At 42.9% G+C, this 18,305-nt stretch overlaps 1 protein-coding gene across 1 annotated transcript in view; it reads right to left on the bottom strand.

Moving 5' to 3' along the window:
• LOC125307614 (butyrophilin-like protein 1) overlaps window positions 1–18,305 on the bottom strand; it is a 45,309-nt gene that overhangs the window by 14,786 nt on the left and 12,218 nt on the right. The window contains exons 3-7 of the mRNA XM_048263668.1: window positions 9,685–10,032; window positions 9,441–9,542; window positions 3,133–3,228; window positions 2,875–2,967; window positions 2,437–2,508 (exon numbers count right to left, since the gene is read on the bottom strand). Coding sequence (XP_048119625.1) covers window positions 2,437–2,508; window positions 2,875–2,967; window positions 3,133–3,228; window positions 9,441–9,542; window positions 9,685–10,032 — 711 coding nt within the window. The remainder of the gene's footprint in view (window positions 1–2,436; window positions 2,509–2,874; window positions 2,968–3,132; window positions 3,229–9,440; window positions 9,543–9,684; window positions 10,033–18,305) is intronic.

Below are 18,305 nucleotides of genomic sequence, written 5' to 3' on the forward strand. Positions count from 1 at the left end.
AAAAATGCTGATATGGTACATGAAAATGTAGCTAGAAATGTGGAGAATGCAATGCAATCAAGCATTTTGGGGTGATGTGGAGGCACAAGCCGGCAGCAGAGCAATTCTCGGGTGCTACTTCCAAGAATGAGAGAGAGAAAAAGAACTTTCAATGACGCATACTAAGGAAGCTACCCTTATTATAGAGACTGTTCACATGTCTTTCTTAACCAGTATTGACATTAAATCTGAAAAGGCAAGTTATTCAACTCACACAGAATGTGACCAGAGGTCCTGGTTTAATCGAGACAGTCGCGATTTTGAGTTGCGTGTCCCGAATCCCGACAAAAGCCTGTCGGGACGCTAAAATGTTCCGGCTTACATCAATCACTATTAAAGTGTGGTCTTATTATAGCCCGATCATTAACTAAACCCATGTAGGAAGACTATAGCCCAAAGCATCCGGCGTATGATTTCAATAATGTGTGTGCGCGCGTGTGTCAGTCAATCGTAACAGTCTGCATATTGCAGCCAACCTTACAGTGTATCTCTGTAAATATTGTTGCAGTGCCTCATCATTTGCCTCGTTTTAACGGTTAGGACAATACAGAAGAGAAAGTCATCATTCTCAAAATAACCTATGCTGTGAGTTTTGTTTTCAAATGTTTTCATGCATGTCTGGATAACGGGTGAGGAATGTTTAGGAGACGGACTATCGTAAATCCTCAAATTATGGGGTCTTTTATTCAATTAGGCTGCACAGCAACTTTATTTGTGGCAGACTTCGAGGCAGGCCTTTATTTCTTATGTGGTGCGTTTTATTGTGAGACATGCATTTCGTTTGGAGCGGCATACCGGTAAGTTTATTAAAAGCAGAAGATGCTCGGTTTGGTTTGGGATTTAATTTACATTTGGACTGTTTGATTATATTGCTAAATCTTGAGACTGATGGCCACTGAAATCTGGGGGGCATTTGGTTCACTATTAAGTTTCATGTAGTTGAAAGAGTGTCGGAATTTCCACCCGTTTATTGCGAGACAAGGCATCCGCTTTCATTCAGGTCATTGAACGTGCGCTGTGCTGTAATGGAAACTGTAATGGAAGGGGGCGGCAAGCGACTGCAGCTTGAGAGTGACGTGTTGGAGACCCATGGTGTAGGACAACGACTTTTCATTGGCAACAGTATTAAACCAACCAACAATATAAAATATTAAAAAGAGCTCTTTTATGAGTTAAATTTAACCAATGTAGTGTGTTTCAGGCATAGTGCAAGCACTAATCTCTGACTGAAAGTGCACAGAACTTGTGCATTTACATAACAATATTTAATACATTTTCCCAGGGGTGACACCCCCAAACCCACCGAAAAAAATGTCTGATTTGTCGCAAGCCAAGCTCCCAATCTCATTCCACAAGCCTAGAGCGCTCTCTCGCGGTTGTAGACTGTAATGTTTCATGTAGGGTTCATGTCAGTTAATATGAATTAACATTTAAAAACATGTTCAATTATATATATTTTCATATATAAGTCACACCTGACTATAAGTCGCAGGACCAGCCAAACTATGAAAAAAGTGTGACTTATAGTCCGGAAAATACGGTAGTTGCAGAGGATTTGAATTCTACACAACTGGCATAAATATCACTCACACTGGTGCCCTTCTCCATTGACATGGTTGTAGCAATAATGGTTGACAGACATAGTTGTAGCTGTAATAACGGCTAATAATGTAATAACTGCTAATAATGTAATCATGTAATGTAAATATTAATAATAATTTGTCCATGTGAGTTTTGTTTTACAAGGGTTGCAAAAATAGTGGCACCTACAGGTCAAACTAGTTACTGTGGTCATGTGACCAGCCTAACTAATAGCAGTGCAAAATGTGCATGCAGTCCTTTTGGTGCTACGCTGTACACGGAGTTAGGTGTGCTAGAGAAGGGAACGATTAAACAGTTTATCGTGACAGCAACTCCTAAATTTCTGGTCAGAAGGCGCACACGGTATGTTTGTTTGTGATGTGTGTATTGCCAATAATGTAATGATATAGCCTACTAATATCACTCTATTTATTGGATATAAAGTGTCACACTTCCATTGCACATTTACCCTTACTATTGTGTATTGTCTAAGCAGTGAACAGAGCAGCTTCCTCAGAGATCACACTACCAGAGGACCTTAGTGCTCACCCGTTTTCATTTGAGGATGGGAGGTTAGTGGGAGGCAGTTCCCCACACCTTACAACTACCGCCCATGACCCCAGCTGCAGCAGGTGGCTAGCTAATGTTAGCAGGGCCAAACAGTTTGGTTGGTTGTTGCTTGCCGTAGCACCCATGAGGTATTAAGCTCACTAGCTCATGTTAAGTACATCTATGCATACACCCAGGTTCACTTTATGTCTTGCAAAAGAGCATTGATATAAGATCTAGAGGGGAAAAAATGTTTGAAAAACCTACCTGAATATACAACTACTGTAACAATTGAATACTCAGCAGGTACACTCAAGGTCTTCAATTTTTGAAAACTCCCTGTAAAATTGTTCATAAAAAGCAACTTTAAGTCATAGTCTAGTTAGAAATTCTGCACATGACATTTCTTTGCTGGAAAGACAGACATTAATTATTTATGAGTTTTTTTTTTTTTTTTAAATGTCCACAAAAAAACCACAAACATGCCCGTGGTATTGCTGGAGCTGATGAAAATGGCAGACTGGCAGAAGTCTGCCATTTTCATCACTTTTGCCACCAAATACAGGCCAATATCATTAATAAACTATAATATTTAAATTTTAATTAATTTCATAAATGATTTATTTAAAGCTAATATTGGTACACCAATAGGGAAAGAAATGTAGTGATTATTAGAATGATGAAGGTCTACTAAAATATAATTACCTGGAAGTATATCCAGATAAGGCGCAGTCTTTATGAGCAGAAGAAACCTAATTATATTTACAGTAGAACAACCAGCTGCCTCACCTAGAAAACCTGAAAAGCCATGCATTAAAAAAGAGACGTGAGTCAGATGAGAAGGGATCAGTCAGATATCAGGTAATATGCACATAAAACTATCAAAATGTCTTCTTTACTGTATTCATTTGCTAAAAAAAAATAATTTAGTTTCTAGTCACACACAATAACAAAAATATATACCCTCAACAATTCCCCACAGTATAAAGCCAATGCCCAAAAGGATATTAGGACATAGGATCAGGGAAAGATGTATCACCAGAGATCTTTGACTTGTATCTGGAGAAGAGAAGAGAATGTTACACAACAGATTATATAGGAAACTGGCTTTGTCTATTTCAAGATATCCTAGAAACCCACATTTACTGACAATCAGGGGTGAAAGTAGGCCGGTACGGTCCGCTACTGCGTACCACTATAAGATTCTGTGGCGGTATGCAGTACCAGAAAGAGAGGAGAGCAGTTATCTGCCAAAAAAAAGGCTAGACTCTTGACACATACAAACCCTAATGCCACACATGCTTTTCTAAGGCTAATTTGTCCATCCAATGTGATTTTTAAATTAAAGTTACGAGATTCGTACATTTACCCAGATAGGCTACTGTCTATGAGCGCATCTGTCTATCCGAAAATGGAAGTGCAACAGTGTTGTGCAATTGACACATCTCACTCAACACCTGCCTTTCTCTCACTAACTTTTTGTCTATGCTTCCTTCAATATGATTTTTAAATTAAACTTACAATGAGATGTGCATTAAGGCAGATAGGCTACTGTCTATGAGCACATCTGACTAATGCGTCTAAGTCCCTTATTTATCAACCAATAACTGAAGGACTAAACTAATTAAGGAACGCACCACACCGTTACCTTCTATTTCATCTTTCTTCACATGGAGAAATAACAGTGACAGACTGAAACAAACTAACTTTATGTGGAAAAGTAACATGAAGCCATGCAAAAAGAAAGAGAAGTGAGGAGGTAAGAAACTACAATTAAGAAACTGGGAAATGCCACATTTATTTTGTACTAAATGCATTCTGTATCTTTTTCATGTATAACCCATATAGACTTTGAAATAATACAAACTCATTGACTTGTTTTTAGACTGTTGTCATTAAGTACACTTAGGGTGATCCGCATTCGGGCAAATACAGTGCCCCCCACCTCTCCCCATGCATTTTTTTGCACCTTATCATGAACTACCATATGCTATATACAATTTTAAAGCTGATAATCTCAAGAATCGATCTATGTAAAGCTTTCCATGAATTAACATATATTTCGTGTATAAAATATAAGTTTATCCCGATATATAACATATCAAAATACCCCCCTCCACCACCCCCCAAAGTTGCTGCGTTGATACATTGTCACTTGTCTGTATGGCCGTACCAATAAGTTAGCCCAGCATGCTTGATCTTGAAATTTTCGTAGGAATCCATAGATGTAAAATATTTACATTGTTTTATTGCCAATATATTGAGTAGTTGTACACGCCAGCGCAAACAAAACAGATACATAAGAAAAGAAGCGAAGTGAAAACTTATTTTCCGCGGAAATCCAGGTGTTCCGGTTTGTCTTCCATTATTGTCGCTGGATTCACGGTACTCTGCGTGTTCACGAGGCTCTTCTGATTCCATCGATACCAATTACATGTCTGTAGGACCAATGAGAGTCGAGATAGATGGCATCAAAGCCAATCAGTCATGTAAGCGATGAATCTGACAACCAGTCTTTGAATGGCCATAGCGCTGCGTCTGAATGAGCCAATGAAATGGGACCTTAGATATCCGTGTAGCCGTGTAGCAACGAGGAGAGCTTTCTTTAGACATGTGACACATCGTCATATTCTACTTCCTTGCCGGCTAAATTCAATGCGCAATGCTCATGCGTAACAAGACTCCGAAGCAGTGGTTTGGAAGTTTGTTACTGAAGGTTTCTGTTCGTAAAACATGCCAAAGAGACAAAAAAAAGACGAAACATGTCGAATAACCCGAGGACATTGATGATCTGGAGGACATCGATGAAGGAGAAGAAAGCAATTTCTCAGAATGCGACTCCGAGGAGGAGCAGAACTTTTTAGCTGGGTGGGTGGGAAGGACCCTGATTTTGAGCTGTGAGTAGTCTACTAATATCCAAATGTGGAAGAGTGCACTAGCTGGCCGCTTTGGGTGTCTGACACTCCTTGGAGGGGGGCAGGGTTTTGTGATTTTTTTTTCTCAATGAATGAGCTGTGATTGACACGAGTATTTAAATGGGGTAGGACATGGCCGCAGTTTCCTAATCTGCTGCTTCCCGGAAGCAAGGTGCGCACAGATCAGGAGGAGCTCGCTTGGGAAGATTGTTTGTCCTCTTGCCATGCTCACCTGTTCGTTTGTTTGAGGTAGGACGGGTGGTTTATGTTTTATTTAAAATCTATTGGCCAAGCTGTTACACTATATCCTACTTACCGTATATATTGTCCATTAGAGCTAGACAGAAGACGGGCCGCAATCAGCTGGGGAAGAAAAAAAGACGCACTGTTTGGAAAATGGTATGTTTCTTTGTTCTCGTGGCAGCTGCCGCGTAGGCACGCTTGGGAAGTGTACTCTTCTGTATTACGTGGGATATATTAAAATTAGTCTGTAACAATCAGTCCAATACGTAGGTAAGTTGGACTAACCTACTTTATCAAATAAATGCATTTTATTTCTGCTCCAATGAGCGTATGTATTGTAATGCGAGAATATTGTTTTGCTTCTCCTAGATCCAGTGGGTTCACGCATTACTGGTACTAGCCGCTGTTTGTTTTACTTTAGTTGTTTAGTTTGTTTTGTTTTATTTGCGCTCTGCTCAAGGGTTGTATGTGTCAGTACGTATGGTTATTCTTTTTTTGTGCAGCTAGTCGGCTGCGCACATAAAGGAGGGGGCTACTTTCATTTATTTCTTTGTTTTGTGTTTTATGTCCGTTTGTTCTGGCTGGCCTATTCAGTCATCTAGCAGGCCTTGTAGTATTTATGGGCACTCATCTATAATGAGTGGTGTGGGGCTTTGCCCGTGGACTATATAGTAGCCTATTTGCTGTGTATTTTTGTGGTGGAGTTTGTATTGTATTGAATGATATGCAGTGTTTTGACACTTGAATTGCGGTGTACAATTGAATCACGTTCTCAACTGTGTCTTTGAGCGCTCTGGGGTAACTATAGGCTGCGCTAGAGACTGTGATAATTGCAGCCACTAGGTGGTGTACGTCTATTTATAGTCGGTCTTATTGTGTAAGTGTGTGTCATTTTACCTTAACAAAAGAAAGAAAATTAACTTTACAAACGGAACATCTTTTTATTTATAAATATTTGTAATCAGTGATAGTGCTGTTTTCTGCTTCAGAGTTCCCCTAGCTCTAGGTATAACTTAAGGGGTGGCGTAGTCACCGTCTCCCCATAGGGAGGGTGTTACACATATACAGTTACCGATACAGTTTAGTTTGCTTTTGTAATGTTTAGTGCATAGTTTTTCATTTAGCTGAGCATATGTGACGTGTGTGTGTGTGAGAGAGAGTGAGTGATTTGTTTTTCTCCTGTAACAGTACATGCATGGGTTCTGTTTTTTCTCCTAAACGATTTTGTACAGTTATTATTTGGCAGTTCTAGTGTGTGCATAAACATGTCTGTGGATCTTCAGTGTGCTTAGATAGTGTGTCCTGGGGGGAGGGGAGTTAGGTGAGAATGCAGTTTGTGTGTGTGTGTGTGTGTGTGTAAAAGAGAGTGCAGGGGGAGGTGTGACCTGAGTACACACATTTATATAATTTGTATACATTGTTAGGAAGGGTTTTCATATACTTTAGTGGGTCTGAGTCTAACTTCCACCTGTACAATTGTTTCGGTGACGGCGATGAAGACTGGGTCCCGCCAAGCAAAAAACAAGAGCTGAGGATCCTGTGTCTGAGGAAGGAGTCGGTGGCCGAGACCAGTGGGACAAGAAGAGGAAAGGGTGCTGCAAGAAGCAGGGGGAGAAGCAGAGGAAGAGGGAGAGGCCAAGGCAGGGGAAGAGGGTGCTCCCGCAGCAGACAGGAGAGCGGAGACGCAGAACCATGGCTTAGGACGGACATCCAGGACACCATACCACAACAGCCCACGTTTCGCCCTATGAGGACTCCTGGCTAGGGATGTTAACCGGTAGCCGTTTAACCGGTGGTTGACCGAATCAACGTTGACTGGTTAAAAAAACGGTTTTCTGCCGCCTGTTAAAAAAAAACCCACTATTTTTAAAGCTCCCGAATGCCAGCCAGCGTCTTATTACACTGCGCACACACGTGTTATTGGTGTTGTATTGTACGGGGCAATATGATCACAGCAACGGGGCAATATGAACCACAGCACATGGCTCTGCCAACACGGTTTATACCGGTTACTATAGTGACTATTTGTACATGACAGGTCCTGTCTGCGCAGCTAAAAAAAAAATCGCCACTATTAACCTAAATAAGGCTTATGTGAAGCATGTTACCCATTATGTAAACAGTTAGAACATATATAATTTAAAAATGTAGAAATGGTTCAGATCATTATTACACCATTCTCACAATCATTTTGACGTGAGAAGTTAAGTGTTGCGTGTAGCCTATTGCAATCCTGACTGCAATATTGTGACAAACTTCACTGCTTGTTAGTGGCTGCGTGTTGACTATGGCATGATGATAATTGTAACAATGTAATGAATGGCAAACGAAGACACGAAAGACTAACTTAGCATATGCCTACTTGTTGTGTTTTATTGTTCATCTGTACTTAAATGGCATGACGACAGGAACTTATTGCAAAGGATTTTGTGCAGCACGCTACAGAGGCTGTTGGCAATCGGTAAGTTTTTTTTACGAAGACGTTGGTTAATATACTTTCCTGTAACACCACCAAATGTAGCGTTCTCTGTTTGTGACTTTGTAACGTGAGCTTTTTATAGCCCGAGCCGGTTGCCACGTTGCATGGAAGTCGACGTTATGCGTAATGTGTGCCTGTGCGTGGGTGTGCAGGGAAAGCAATTATTTTTCTCCCCAAAACAAAAAACCCTTATTCCTCCACTAGTGGACAATGATTAGGGAAAATGTATAATACAAAGGGCACAAACTAACATTGTGTGACGGAGCCTAACCATTCTAAAATGGGGATGACTTGTTTTTCACGGGCAGAGAAAGACGCCGACAGGACACGTGTATCATAAATGGCAGTTATAGAATTTTCGTGACCGACTTTAACCGGTTAATGAGGCTCAGTGGCCGGTTAAGATTTTTTTAAAATTTTGCCATCCCTACTCCTGGCCCCCAGCTGATCTCTGCACAGTACACAATATTAGAACTCTTTCAGTTGTTCATAACACGCTCCATTTTGTTGACCGTGTTTTTGTATTGCATTGAATGTGAATCATTGATGTTTAGTTTGCCAGGGTATTTGTTATTTTTTTAATTTTTGCACTGATATTTCATTTTTTACCTTTTTTATTTATAATATTTACTATTTTTTTACTGTTTTCATTTTATAATACAAATGTTCACTGCATTACCTTGTTTGTCCTTTTTTCATGGAAATCTCAAAGGCGTAGGAGCAAAAGTAAGAGTTTCAGGTCAGATAATGCTTCTCTGGATTCATGGCACAGCCACTGCAAAGCACTCCAGGTACAAGCAACATGACACAGAGTGTAACCTTTCATTTGACACCAAGATCATGGTTCTACATAAAGGGATTCTTGTATAGGAAGAGTTTCTTTGTCAGTATGTGTTTTGGGTAACCTTTTTGAGTCTCCAAAGCAAAACGCATGTGTATGCCCACACAAATATGGGTCCCACACAGTCATACTTCATCCTATAGGTATCTACTTTGAGATACAGATTCACAAGACCGGGTAGTGGGCCTCAGTGGTGTTTTCAAGACAATACAAGTGACCAAGAGGGCAGAATGTGGTCATTTCTAGAGATGTACATAACCGCCTATAAGAAAAACTATCATTCTACCCTTTGCCACTCTCTGATATTTCATTACACAGTCAATCTATTGGTACCAAAAAATTCTACAAGTCCTTAGCTTTCCACAGAGGTCAGGCACTTGATTATAAGTCAAAGTATGTGGCAACAGGGCCATTGTAAGTAGGCGGTGTAAGTAGGCGGTGTGCAATTTCGAGGAAAAACTCAAAATAGGGGGGGGGTAAATGCTATGGGTTAAAGAACAAGGAAGACGTGAGAATAGTTTATCCTGAAGAGTTAGGAGAGGACAAGCAGAGGGCTCTTTCAAAGAATGCAGGAGGCAGGAGAGAGAGTGAAAGAGTGAGCCAAATAACAGTTCCTGATGAATGCTCTACAATTAGGCTAAAATAAATAAATCAATGTAGCTTGTTAAGGTGTGACATTTTTTTTAAAGAAATTTAATTTGATGCTCAACTAAAACGTTGGCAGACATTCAGAGAAGAGGTGAACAATATAAGTACTAACTGATTGTGCCATGTTAAGTATATAGTAACAAACCTTTCTTTTGTAAAGACATCCATGCTGGCACAATCAATACAAGGGTGCACAGCAAGCTGATGGAACACAATACCAGTATAGACCAATGTAGATTAGAAAAGCCTGTACAAGAGAAAAATTAAAGATCTGATTAGGTTGATCAGGTTACATGTATGATTAATGAGGGATTGTGTGTTTATGCATGTTCTACACATAAATATGTGTATATGTGAGTAAGTTTGAATGACAAAGTGAGGAAACCTACCCAGTTCCTGCAAGAATACAGTGGTGTTTGCCGATAGATCACCACTGTAGGCTTCACATATGTACTCTCCTCTGTCTTCAGTCCTGACATCCTTCAGCCTCAGAGAGAAGTTGCCTTTGGGGATTTCTGTGGGGAACAACTCAGCTCTGCCTCGATACTGTACATCTGAAGAGTCTGAGATGACCTCACCATCTTGGTAAAGGAGCACTAACATCTTATTGTCTGTCCTCTTCCAGGTGACCTCCTCCATTTTCTCAGGTGAGATGTGGGAGTCCACAGAACAGTGCAGGACAACCTCTTCACCCGCATAGCCAGAGACAACACCTGCTCCAGTAACTAAAAAATGCTCTGAAATAATAATTTAAGAGGACCAAAGCAGACATTATGAAAAGCGCATGTGGTTGGATGTTGCAAGTACTGTAGTTCATGCCTTTACATGTAGCTGACGCTTTTATCCAAAGCGACTTACAGCAATCAAGGTATAATAAAGGTACAGTGCCACAGTGCAGAAATACTTTCTACTTGCTAGATACTAGATAAGTGCTAGATTAAGCATGTCCAGCTGTTACTAGTGCTAGGAGAGGAGGTGGTCTTGGAAGAGTTGGGTCTGCAGGAGGTTTTTGAGAGGGACGCCCCTGCTCTAGAAACTGGTAGCATGTTCCACCAACAGGAAACTACAGCTGAGATAAGTTTGGATTACTGTGAGTGTACGGGTGGCAGAGCCAGGCGTCATTCATTGGAAAAGCGCAGTAGTCGGGAGGTAGCATATGTCTGTATGAGGGCATTCAAGTTCGAGGGAGCGGAATCAATGACTACTTTGTAGACAAGCTTCAGCTATTTGAATTTAATGCAGGCGGCTACAGGTATAGTCCGGGAGTCCAGAATCTTGGTGAAACTGGTTTTGTCGGTTAATTTTTTATTATTTTTTTGCTGTTTGTTGTTGCTTGGGGTTACTCAATGAGAATAGGGAGGGTGCCCAGTGATATCCTGATATTCCCGATATTAACCTCTTAAAATTGGCCTTTATAGTGATTTTCCCATAAAAATGCCAATTTTATCATCCTCTTGGAAGGGCAGCATGCTTTTATTATTTTTGTTGCAATAGTATGCTACACTGTAGACAACTGACAAGTGTTACATCCAACTTTTCTCTTTTTCCATCCCCTCAGAACGGAAAAAAACATCATGACCCTTCTGCAAGAACAACATGGGGTGCAAATCCAATTTTCTGTTTGTGGCAATTGTATGCCAGCCTGTAGACAACTTAAAAGCCTGACCTTTTCTGCTCAGGGATGGAAAAAGAAAAAAGTTGGATCTAACACCTTTAGGTTGTCTTTAATGTAGCATACTATTGGGTAACACTTTACTTGACAGTATCGTCATAAGAGTGACATGATGAACACATGACACTGTCATGACACATGAAACCTAACCCTAATCCTAACCTCTAACCCTAACCCCAACCCCAACCATAACTCTAAACCTAACCCTAACCATAACTCTAAACCTAACCCTAATCCTAACCCTAACTTGTTATGACAAAAACAGAATGTCACTTAATAACAGAAGCGTTAAGTTATGTCAAACGTTTATGACTTGTTTATGACACGTTCATGTCACTCTTATGTCGACACTGTCAAGTAAAGTGTAACCTACTATTGCAACAAAAAGAAGAAATGTATTTGAATTTCATGCTGTCCTTCCATGAGTGTTATCAACTTGGCCTTTTTATGGGAAAAAAAGCTATTTAGGCCAATTTCAATATATTATAGCATATAGCTTTTGAATAAGACTAGCCATCTTAAAACTTCTTCAGCATATGTGTTGGAAATCCCAGTCACTTTCCTGTCACTCTACTGGGACACACGCCCACTTCCTGAAGCTTCCTCCACCTGAGGAATGATCTGTATCAGTAAAGCTGGCTCTGTTTGATTGTAGATACCAGCAATATGCATCAATTGTAAACCAACATTGAGAAAGCAAACAACAAGGAAAGAAGCAAATGGCAATAAAGATCAAAATTGAGAAATAATTCCTGGACTCATTCCTGTGTTCTAATCGACACACCATTCTGGTAGCACTCATCCTGAACCACCAACACCAGATATTCTACATGGTCTACATTCTACACACTGAGGAAGTAAAACAGATGAAAGGCATGTTGATGAATTTGGGAGAAATGATGAAGTATATGCAGGTCCGAAGTGAATGCTCTTCCTTCATTTCTGATTCACAAAGCTCATGTGCTGCATCTCCAGAGAGGAGAGAGATCCACCAGCGGACTTTAGGACATCCGTTGTGCAGGAACTAGGAGAATGTCTGCGTCAACACCAGCAAATAGGCAAAGCCTGCCTCTCCCCTCACCTCCAAGGTTAAGTAGACAAAGCACTCTTCCACCTCCACCTGATTCCATGCTTCCCACACCCTCTGTCCGAACTAGCAGAGAACCACCAGACATATATGTAGGCCCAAATGTTCATACACGTCCTGAGCCACCAGTTCCTTGTCAGAGGAACTTAACCTCACAAGCTTCCCTGAATGTGAATCCGATTCCACAGTACCTGAATCAGCCACAAGGTGCCAACCATGGCTTATCTCAAATCTATAATGATTTTGGTCATCCAGGTCTTTATACTAGTGACCCTCAGTCAGCGAGGAGTGATGCTCTTCTCCAATATAATCAAATGCCAGGAAATTCTTTCTACTTTCCAGGCCCTCCATGGATGCCGCCGCTAATGCCAACCTACCCAGCTTACTTTCAAAATGGTGGACTATTCAGGCTTCCCTATTTCTCTTATCCTGTCCCTAATCTGCCATATGCCCCATCTGTACATCCGGAGTATGTGGCTCCGATAGCTGCTGCACCACAACCTCCTCAGGCTCCCTCCGAGCCTGCACTAGCCTCACAGATTAGAGTGACAGCCCCTGCTAATAACCCTGTAGACATGCCTGCTCGTAACTCTCGCCATTTGCCTCTGGCCCCGGCACTAGCTGACCTTGGTAGGCCCCTAGAAGAGGATGTAGCCAGTCACCCTAGAAATGTCCAGTGCCATTCTGTTGCTGATTTGATTCCCAGTCTCAGTGTCCCAGTCTCATGAGGCACCTGCTGATCGGGTGTATTATCCCAGTAGGCCCCATTCTGCTGCAGCCGCTTACTCCTGTATTCCAGCCCAATCATCAGTTCCTGTGCCCTACAGATTGAAGGTCAGCATATGAAAGGCCTTCATTTCCGTTCTTTAGAAAAGAAGACCCTCATGAGTTTGCAATGCTAAATATGGCTTTGGAGAACTTATTGCCACCTGAGGAACATGAGCAGTATAAATATCATATTCTTCTTGACCACTTGAAATTGGATTCAGCTCGTCATCTTGCCCTCGCCTATGCTCATAACCCCACAGCCTTACACTACTTCTTTAAAAGCTCTTCAGAAGAGGTACGGCCAACCACACCACCTGGTGTTAAGAGAAATCACTTCCATTCAGAGCCTCCCAACTGTTCGCTCTGGAGACTCCCGAGGATTCAGTCAGTTTACCATACGTATCGGAGCTTTGGTAGGCATGCTTCAGTCCTGGGGCCATGACGAAGGTGCAAGTGAGCTGGCCTGTGCGTCCCATGTCCATCAGCTGCTCAGTAAGCTCCCCGCTGACCAGGTTGCCAGTTTTGCCAGACAAGCCCGAATATTAAGACCAGATGTGCCGTATAATCTGATAGATTTTGCAAACTGGTTAGAGGAGGAAGCAGAATGTCAAAGTTTAGCTGTTCAAGTGAGCGAGCCATTACGGAGTGCCACAAGGCCACCGGCCAGAGATGGAGGAACCATAAAATCAATCCACCCCACTGCCACTTTCCTTCAAGGTGTAGGTCAGGAAGAGAGTGCCAGAGCTCGCACCCAGAATCGAAGCACTAACCCACGTGTGAAATCCTCAAGTGAGCCTGCATCCTCATCCTGTGCTTTCTGTAACAGTCAAGATCTTAGTCAGTGTCCTGAATTTCAGGAGTTTGATGCAGAAGCCAAGGGAAAGTGGATCGTGGACAATGGCCGCTGCTGGAGGTGTGGACGTTCTCACCATTCCATCAACTGTGACCTAAAGAGAGGCTGCCCCCAATGCAAAGATCGTCATTTAGGAATCCTGCATGAAGTGAATACCCGTAAAAATGAGCAACAAATTCTATATCTGAGTAGGGCCAGTGGATTCAACTCTGTACTCCTGAAGGTGGTAAAAGTTGTCTTGACTCACAAAGGGAAATCTCTGGAGACCTATGCCATCCTGGACGATGGTTCAGAAAGAACCATGCTCCTGTCCTCTGCTGCTGAGAGTTTAGGCCTCCAAGGGGTGGCTGAGTCCTTAGTCCTGCGCACAATTAGACAAGGCACAGAGAGAATTGAGGGTGCTACTTCCTCACTTCTCTTGCCCAAGACCAGTTACAGAGGGATGTGGAACGATTGTGGCAGATCGACATATTCCTATATTCTAAGAATCCTAAAACTGTTATCAGGTCCAAGCAGGATCAGCAAGCCCTTGAGTGCCTAGAACAACAAACGGAGCGCCATGAAATTAATGGAATACAGAGATATGCCACTCCTTTGCTCAGAGCCAAAAATGCCCCTTAATGCATGCACCTCCTGAAGCAGTCCTGTCAACTTTGTCACATTGAGCGACAGTTGTCCAAGAACCCAGAGCGTGCGGTCATCTATGAGCAGGAGATCCAAAACTCATTGATGCTGGATATGTCAAGAAACTGAATCCATGCAAAGTAGGAGAAAGCCACGAGTCCTGGTATATACCCCATCATTTAGTGGAGCACAATGGCAAACACCACCTTGTGTTTAATTGTTCCTACTAGCACCAGGGTGAAAACCTTAATACTTACCTGCTGCCAGGTCCAACGTTAGGCCCTTCCTTGCTTGGAGTTCACATCCGTTTTTGAGAGCATCAGGTTGCCATCAGTGGGGACATAAAAGGAATGTTCCATCAAATCCGCTTGCTACCCACTGATAGGCCCCTGTTGCGCTTTCTCTCGGGGAGCATGCAGAGACGCCCCCTCTGAAGTTCATGATTGGCAGGTCTTGCCCTTTGGCACTACGTGCAGTCCATGTTGTGCCATATATGCGCTCCAAAGGCATGCTCGAGTCTTACTGCAGAACATCCTGATGTCCAGACTTTAGTCCTCAATTCCTTCTATGTGGACAACTGCCTACAAAGCCTATCCTCTGTTCCTGAAGCCAAAGCCATGGTCAACAAACTGTGTTCCACTTTGATTGAGGGTGGTTTTGAGGTCCGTCAATGGGCCAGTAACCATGCCTCCGTAATCAACCACTTACCTGCGGAAGCACGTTCTGCCATTTCTGAGCTTTGGCTAAGTCATGACTGCTCTGACCCATGTGAGGGGACTCTTGGACTTACCTGGCATTGTTTGCATGACACATTGAGCTTTAAACACCGCCCAGTGGAGTACACAGTCCTCACCATGCGGATCCTATACCGTATTCTTGCCCGGCAGTATGACCCTCTCAGGTTTATTATTCCATTCACCACTCGTGCAAAAGTCATGCTCCAACAGCTGTGGATGAAGCCAGCTAGGGGATGGGATGATCCAGATATCCCAGAAGGTATCAAAGTGGCCTGGACCACATGGGAGAAGGAATTACCGGGAATAGTCAACATCCAAGTTCCCCGGTGGTACGGCTCAGCAGGAACCGATGAGCCGGCTGGTACCCGAGAGCTTCACCTGTTCTGTGACTTTGAACAGGCATACGGGTCAGTCGCCTATTTACGTGTCACAGATGGACATGGAAATGTGTCTGTTTCCTTTGTCATGGCCCGTTCCAGGGTAGCCCCAAAGAAGACCATATCCATCCCTCGTCTTGAGCTGTGTGCTGCTTTAGCTGGGTCTCAGTTGGCTTACCTTCTGCAAAAAGAACTTACCTTGCCTATCAATGATGTCATGCTCTGGTCCAATTCCACCTCTGTTCTAACTTGGATTCGCTCTGACACCTGTAGATACAAAGTCTTTGTGGCAAACCGCATCACAGAAATCCTTGAGCACACTCTGTATGAACAGTGGAGGTATGTGGATACCGCCAATAACGCTGCCGATGACATCACAAGGGGCAAGAAGCTGACAGAACTCACCAATACCAGTCACTGGTTCTTAGGGCCATCTTTCCTGTACTTACCCACAGATCAGTGGCCAAAGTTTCCAGTTCTACCCGCCAACGAAGCTGTGCCAGAACTGAGAAAATCCCTGTTCTGTGGACATGTCCAGCAGTCCGATTGCCCATTAAAGTCTGACTATTTCCAGTTCAGCACCTGGACAGCGCTACTTGATGCTACTGCCGAGAGTATGCAGCTGGACTGGGTCCAAGCAGAGCTCCATCTCCTCTGTCAAGACCAAAAAGAGGATTTCCCTGCAGAATACAAGCTACTTGAAAGTGGCCGGATGTTCCCCCTCAAAGTCGCCTGGCTGGACTGGCCCCAGAATATGACCCGGCTACAGGACTGATCAGAGTGGGTGGCTGACTCCGTCATAGTTAGGATCTTGAGCCTGATGTTATCCATCCAATTATCTTGGACCCTAATAATCATATTACCTCTTTACTCATCTCCGAAATTGATTCCTCCTTGTGTCACCCTGGGCCACAAAGAGTGTTTGCCCAACTCCGGCGGAAATACTGGGCCTTGCGTGGCCGGCAAGCTATCAAGAAGGTTCAGCAAACATGTGTAGAATGTGAGAAATGGAAGAGCTCCCTCTGTTCCTCGCATGGCTGACTTACCTGCCTCCAAATTCCGTCTCCATAAGCCCCCCCTTCTGGTCAACTGGCATGGACTCCTTTGGCCCCTTCACCATCAAAATAGGCCGAAGGCATGAGAAGAGATGGGGCATTCTTTTCAAATGTCAGACCACCCGATGTGTTCAGCTCCTGTCTAGCCTTGATACTGACCGCTTCCTCCTAGCCCTTCGGCGGTTCATAGCCCGTAGAGGACGTCCTCATGAGCTCCTATCCGACCAGGGCACAAATTTCCGAGGTGGCGAAAGGGAAGCTCAGAGAAGCCTACACTCAACTTGCTCCCACTCTTCAAGAGAAACTGGCACAGCAGCAAATTAAGTTCTCATTCAATCCGCCACATGCCCCTCACTTTGGAGGAACATGGGAACGGAGGTGAGATCCATTAAATTTGCCCTGCGTGTCACTTTAGGAACTCCGGTTGTAACTGAGGAAGTCCTTCATACTGTAATTGTTGAAGTTGAAGAAATAATGAATTCAAAACCCCTTGGCTACGTGTCCTCAAACATCTCAGACACGGACCCGATAACGCCAAATATTCTCCTGATGGGGCGGCAAGACGCATCTCTTCCACAAGTAATGTACACTGACTCTGAGCTTTTGACCCATAGGAAGTGGAGACACAGCCAGATCCTTGCCGACAGGTTTTGGGTTCGCTTCATCAAGGATTATCTCCCAAGCCTTCAGTTCCGTCAGAAGTGGAAAACGGATGGTCCCTCCATCTCACCTTCTGCTGTAGTCATGGTGATTGACCCCCAGCTCCCTCGTAGTTCCTGGCCTATAGGGACGGTCACCAAGGTTCTGCCTGGTTCTGATGGCCGCATTCGAATGGCTGAGAGTCATAAATGGCAAACAATTCACACGTCAAGTCAGCCGTCTGATCATGCTTCCTGCCTTTCCCACTGATCTTACTGTATGAGTGGGATTTCTCTGGACAAATATGTTGTCATATTTGGGGGCGGCTGTTGGAAATCCCAGTCACTTTCCTGTCACTCTACTGGGACACACGCCCACTTCCTGAAGCTTCCTCCACCTAAGGATGATTATCAATCAACCTCACTAGTGTGTCTCTCTTTGTGCTGACTGCTTGCTCCTCTGCCTGCTGCATGCCTTTGCTGCGTCTATGACTTTGTAAGTTTATTTAATCATTTTGTATTGATATTAATTTGATAACTGTTAAATGTTTCACTTGGTTAAAGATTTCCTTTGTGGTTATGTGAATGTACAGTATTATTATTATAATGATCTGTATCAGTAAAGCTGGCTCTATTTGATTGTAGATACCAGCAATATGCATCGATTGTAAACTAACATTGAGAAAGCAAACAACAAGGAAAGAAGCAAATGGCAATAAAGATCAAAATTGAGAAGTAATTCCTGGACTCATTCCTGTGTTCTAATCGACACACCATTCTGGTAGCACTCATCCTGAACCAGCCAAACACCAGATATTCTACAATATGCCTTCCCTAATGTACATCTACAAAGATGTAATATTGTAAGTGCTCCGCATTCAAAATCACTTGAACAAAAATATGCATTTTTTCCACTTGCTTTAAAAATAGGTCAACAGGACAATCATTCCAAAGTCAGATTAGAAATCTACACGTTACTACCCCAATGTACAAATGTTAGGCAAAAATATGGTTTCATTGAGAGGTGCACATCAAATACTGGCATTCGGTGAGATGTTCTAGGTCATGTCTATCCATAATTGAAAAAGGCATATCTCAGCAATTAAATCAGATGTCGGGCTGAAATCTTCATATAGTCATAAGACATTGTGGACTGTTTGGACAAAAAAATAGCAAGAATCTGAGACTATGGTGTTGAA

This window comes from Alosa alosa, chromosome 14 (assembly GCF_017589495.1).
Source record: "Alosa alosa isolate M-15738 ecotype Scorff River chromosome 14, AALO_Geno_1.1, whole genome shotgun sequence".
In the NCBI taxonomy this organism is placed as follows: domain Eukaryota; kingdom Metazoa; phylum Chordata; class Actinopteri; order Clupeiformes; family Clupeidae; genus Alosa; species Alosa alosa.